Source organism: Penaeus japonicus, unplaced genomic scaffold (genome assembly GCF_977035675.1).
Source record: "Penaeus japonicus unplaced genomic scaffold, GWHDUDI00000001_assembly GWHDUDI00000013, whole genome shotgun sequence".
Lineage (NCBI taxonomy): Eukaryota > Metazoa > Arthropoda > Malacostraca > Decapoda > Penaeidae > Penaeus > Penaeus japonicus.
The window spans coordinates 7,917,135-7,922,134 of NW_028234415.1; the positions used below are offsets into that span (position 1 = coordinate 7,917,135).

At 34.4% G+C, this 5,000-nt stretch overlaps 1 protein-coding gene across 1 annotated transcript in view; it reads left to right on the plus strand.

Annotated features, from left to right (window-relative positions):
• Dna2 (DNA replication helicase/nuclease 2) overlaps nucleotides 1-5,000 on the plus strand; it is a 16,905-nt gene that overhangs the window by 5,016 nt on the left and 6,889 nt on the right. The window contains exons 5-17 of the mRNA XM_043007417.2: nucleotides 53-214; nucleotides 407-602; nucleotides 818-969; nucleotides 1,400-1,530; nucleotides 2,142-2,256; nucleotides 2,534-2,704; nucleotides 2,889-2,998; nucleotides 3,193-3,337; nucleotides 3,750-3,850; nucleotides 4,177-4,329; nucleotides 4,438-4,589; nucleotides 4,706-4,818; nucleotides 4,995-5,000. The exon at nucleotides 4,995-5,000 is cut by the window's right edge and continues 126 nt beyond it. Coding sequence (XP_042863351.2) covers nucleotides 53-214; nucleotides 407-602; nucleotides 818-969; nucleotides 1,400-1,530; nucleotides 2,142-2,256; nucleotides 2,534-2,704; nucleotides 2,889-2,998; nucleotides 3,193-3,337; nucleotides 3,750-3,850; nucleotides 4,177-4,329; nucleotides 4,438-4,589; nucleotides 4,706-4,818; nucleotides 4,995-5,000 — 1,707 coding nt within the window. The remainder of the gene's footprint in view (nucleotides 1-52; nucleotides 215-406; nucleotides 603-817; nucleotides 970-1,399; nucleotides 1,531-2,141; nucleotides 2,257-2,533; nucleotides 2,705-2,888; nucleotides 2,999-3,192; nucleotides 3,338-3,749; nucleotides 3,851-4,176; nucleotides 4,330-4,437; nucleotides 4,590-4,705; nucleotides 4,819-4,994) is intronic.

Below are 5,000 nucleotides of genomic sequence, written 5' to 3' on the forward strand. Positions count from 1 at the left end.
AAATGCATAAAATTTCATGATATTTTCCCTCTTCCAACACAATTACCATCAGGGGCTCATCGTGATCAACCCAGACTTCCTTATCTCTGGAACTTCTGTTGTATCTGGTGTCTTCTGTCGTCGAAAAGCAGTTTTAAACGAGCGTTTCAGAGGTCTAGATCCTGGAAACCAGCTGATGCTTGTTGGTTCTCTAGTTCATCAGCTCTTCCAAGAAGTAAGAAAATTGCAGTCATTCGTACTTTTTCAACAGTATCAATTTTATGTATTTTTATGGTTAAAATTTAAGCAGTTGTACAATTCATTCACGTGAGATTTTTTTCCTCTCTTTCTTTCTAATTATCTTTTTTAGGGCTATTTTCATAAGTGTGAAAACTTATTTAGAAAAAAACAATTGATGTCATTATAGGTGGTGAAGAAAAAAATCCAGTCCAGGGAACAGTTGGAGCATCTGGTAAGGGAACTAATGTCACAGCCAAAAATGCTGCAGGAAATGTATAGCCTGGGAGTGGCAGAGTCACACATATATGAGGAAATGAATAACTTTATCCCCCACATTCACACATGGTCACAGAGGTACCTTGGCAATGGAAAATTACAAGCAGGTTAGTACTTCAGAAATCCTAATAGTCCTTTTTTCTTACACAACCATGGCATATGTGTAAGGACATCCATAGATGAGGAATGATGGAATACCATACTTAATGTTTGCAAATATATATTTAGTTTACATAAGAAAGCAGCAGTAGTAATTAATAGACTGCAAAATAGAATACTGGCTTGAATTATGTTTGGCAAAGTTTTGACTTTTCTCTTTTAGGAAAAGTGGATTTGAAAGGTCAATCAAAAAGGCAGTGGTCTGGTCAGATAACAGAGATTCAAGATATTGAAGAAAATGTTTGGTCTCCAAAATTTGGTGTGAAAGGCAAGATTGACATGACAGTAAAGACTAATCAAAGAGGGATTTCAAAGGTGAGGAGACTGATGCACATTCAAATAAAGATATATATATATATATATATATATATATATATATATATATATATATATATATATATATATATATATATATATATATATATATATTGTTTAGTGTGTACAGAATGTTAAAAACATTGAGAATTGAGTATATTGAATTTGTTTTAGATATAAATCTATAAAAGATTACCCCTAAAGATTTCTGTGTATATTAAAAGAACATAAACTTAAGTTATGAGATACCTGTAGCAATAGTACAAGAGCATGAAAAAACATCAGAAACTAAAGGAATACTTGTCTTAAAAATTAGAAATGATAAAGAGATCAATGTTTGCTCAGTAGTAACTTGTGAAATAGACCTTTTAAATCCTGCCATTATCATCATACCATGGCTGTTGTCATCTGAAATTGTCGTTTTGAACAGGTTGTCCCACTGGAGTTAAAAACTGGTCGATCAAGCTTCTCCGCTGAGCACAAAGGGCAGGTGACTCTTTACAGCATGATGAGTGCAGACAGGAGGGATGACCCAAGAGCAGGACTGCTGCTATATCTTAGGTATTGTTGGGGCAAGAGAGTCATGTGCTGTACATTTGCATGTGGAGCTAAAGCCTTCTAGTTGGGCCAAAGAATAATTTTTCAGTTGTGAATAAATACTGCTGAAACAAAGATACATGTTTAAGGCACCTTGCCTTTATGGGTGAAGAAGCAGGAAAATATATATTTTTATTAGCTCTCCTCCTTGTATATAAACCACAAAGCCAATAAACAGCCATTGTTAAAAGAGGAAGCTTGAGAGTAAAGTTGTGTTTTTAGTAACAGACATTAGTTTTTACATTAGTTTTTTGTATTATCAGAATTGATTTATATTTTATTTCCATTATAATTCATTACAACAATTTTGCTACCAAGAAATAGATATGCAAAGTATAATAGCATCAGTATTTTAAGAAACACCTGAATTTAAGTCATGAGTCTATACATTTTAAAATTGTTAATTATAAGCTTCAGCACAGTTTTCAAGAAATGGAGTGTGGAATATAGTCTAGCTTTACTCCTCATATTTGTATAATCTTTTAGTTCAATAGTGGAAAGAATAAATGCAGAAGAAGATATGACCAGGAAGGTTCTTTTGTTGCAACAATATTTTCACCTGTGTCTTGTTGCAGGGATGGGGCAATGGAGGAAGTGCCAGCTGGAGAGAGAGAGAAGCGAGGTCTCATTCAACTCCGCAATGAGATGATATATTACCTTAAAGCCAAACCGGAGTTACAGGAAGATGGAGTAAGTGTAGACTGATATTTGTGATTTTCATTTGTTTTGTTTATTCACTTGGAATGAAAGAAAGATTGTATTACCTACTTCAAAACTGATGTAGATTTAGTTTTCAACTAATTAAGGATATGAAAGATTTCTTAATTTTTCTTAGACTTTGACACTACCAGACTTGTTCTTTATAAGTTGATATCTACATTTTGATAATTTATGATGATTATATTCATATATATTTTCAAAAGTGTGGTATTTTCCTAATATGCTGTCTGTATATTTTTCTTTATAGGAACTCAAGCTACCTTCTCTACCAGAGCCAATAGACTCAGAGAGAGCATGTACCAAATGTGCCCATTTGCTTACGTGTTCAGTTTACCAGAAGAGTGTCGAAGAAGTTGTTCCAGAGCCTCCACATTCCATGGGTGTACTTGTTCCCAAAACTACATCCCATCTCTCTCAGGTACAGATTATAATATAAAGGTTCAAGAAGAAATTTAAGATATGTCAGTATTTTGGTTTCAACCTATTTTTAAAGTATCAGCATTATATCTAGACACTTTATCTGTTTAATGAAATTTTTAAAAGATATTGTACCATTCATTTGAATTATAAGATTACATAATACCTTAACTATTTTTCTTCAGGCTCACTTGAATTACTTCAGACACTGGTGTTTACTTCTTCACCTAGAGATTGGTGAAGGGAAAAGGGACTCAGCCATTAGAGCACTCTGGTGCCAGGACCCTAAAAGGAGGTAACCTGTGCCTAGATATTTTACTTATTGTTTTTTGGTAGACCCTATGATTGGCAGTAAGTATTTCATTAAAGAAATCTAAGTAATCATTCAGAAATTGGTTATATTTTATAGTATTTATCTGCTTGTTTGTCATTGTTGCTGTTATTGTGATCATTATTATCAGTGAATTTAGCTATCCTTTCTCCCAACAGAGAGGAAGGTGGGGACTGTCTATCAATGATGATATTAGAGCGCACTGTCGCAGTGACTGAACCAGAGCCAGGAATTTTTGTTCATTCCTTTGTCCGTTCTCCAAAGTATGCTGACATGACAAACTTATCAGCTGTTGGACTGCAGGTAGAAAAAAATGTCAAAAGAGTCTTCCTTTCCATCCATCCCTTCATCTCCCCTACCTCTCTTGTCTCCTATCCTATCCTCTCCTCTCCTTCTTAACTTCCTCCCTCACTCTTTCTTTCAATCTCTTTATTTAGTTATGTTGGGATCTCCTCTTTTATATCTAATTTGTACTTAGTTTTATAACTACAGCCTTTTGTGATTTTTTATTTTATGACAGGGTTAATGATAAGATTAAATTATATATTCTGATAATGCTCAAATACATTGCAGATCCTCTGTTAGTTATGATTACTTTAATTCCTCTTAATATTTAGTCATAAATAGCATTTATTTTACTCAAAATGATATCAGCAAAGTCCAAGTTGTGTTTTTAGTAAAGAGATTTTTCTTTTATTTGTATTTATCATTTCAGGCTGGCGAAAACGTAGTTGTGTCATCGGAAACTGAAATTGCTCTGAGTCTGGGAGTTATAAAGGCTGTACAAGAACAGTCAGTTCTAGTTGTATTAGATAGGTGAGTCCGGTTTATATTGAAATAAATGAAACAAAAACAATGACAGGGACAATGAAGTGGCAAAAGTGTAGTTAAAGGGGGAGAGGGTTATAAATACAAAGAAACTTATAGATTAGGTTAAAGGAACTAGAAGTGTAGTGAAGACAAAAGCTGAAGCATGGGCAGTATAAGATGTTAAAGACAATATGCAAAGTAAAATGAAATTAAGAGTTGTAGACAGAGATGAAGCCAGAAACTTTTTTTTCTTTTGATTCAGTGATAGACAAATATAGAGGTGAAGGTGAAGATGCATTCGCTTCATATTACCATCTATTTTTTTCTTTCAGGGACCTGACAGCTTACCCGACTTGGAGAAAGAAGGTATTCAGTGTAGACAGATGTGAATACCAGAATACCATGAGCATCAATTTCACCAACTTAGCCAGGTTGCTGTCTGACACCCCACAGGCAGCAGTGCTCAGAGAATTGATTGTGGATAGGTAAACAACACTTAGTCTATGCATGACTTATTGCATACAGTCGAAAAGAATGTGTGAACTTTAAAAGGTATTTTCCCCTTATATTCTCCCTACTTATTATGGTTTCAGAAAACCACCAACATTCAAGAAAGGCCTCGGGGAAGATGTGGTGAAAAAAGGCAAGAAGATCCTCCAGATGTTGAACAAGACCCAACAGCGTGCAGTGTTGAAGACTCTCATGGCAGAGGACTATAGTCTTCTGAAGGGCTTCCCAGGGACAGGTGAGCTTTGGGTTTTTATTAGATATGATTATAGCATATGGGATATTCAGCATATATTGAGGAAATAAGTTGTTTGGTGATTGGTTTTATATTTGTTTATTACATTTATTCCACAGGCAAGACTTCTACAATTGTGCGGCTGGTCCAGCTGATGGTGGCACTGGGTTACTCTATCCTTCTCACCAGTTATACACATTCAGCAGTTGATAATATTCTTCTGAAACTCAAGGTTAGGTTCAAACCACTTACAATCAAAGTTTGTTTATTTATATTGTTAGTTTATGTGTGTGTGTGTGTGTGTGTGTGTTTTTTTTCATTACAGTTTTATTAATACATACAATTTGAAACTTTATCAGTATCTTGGCACCAATTCATATTTTGAAGAGAGATTACACTATGTTACAGGATTTA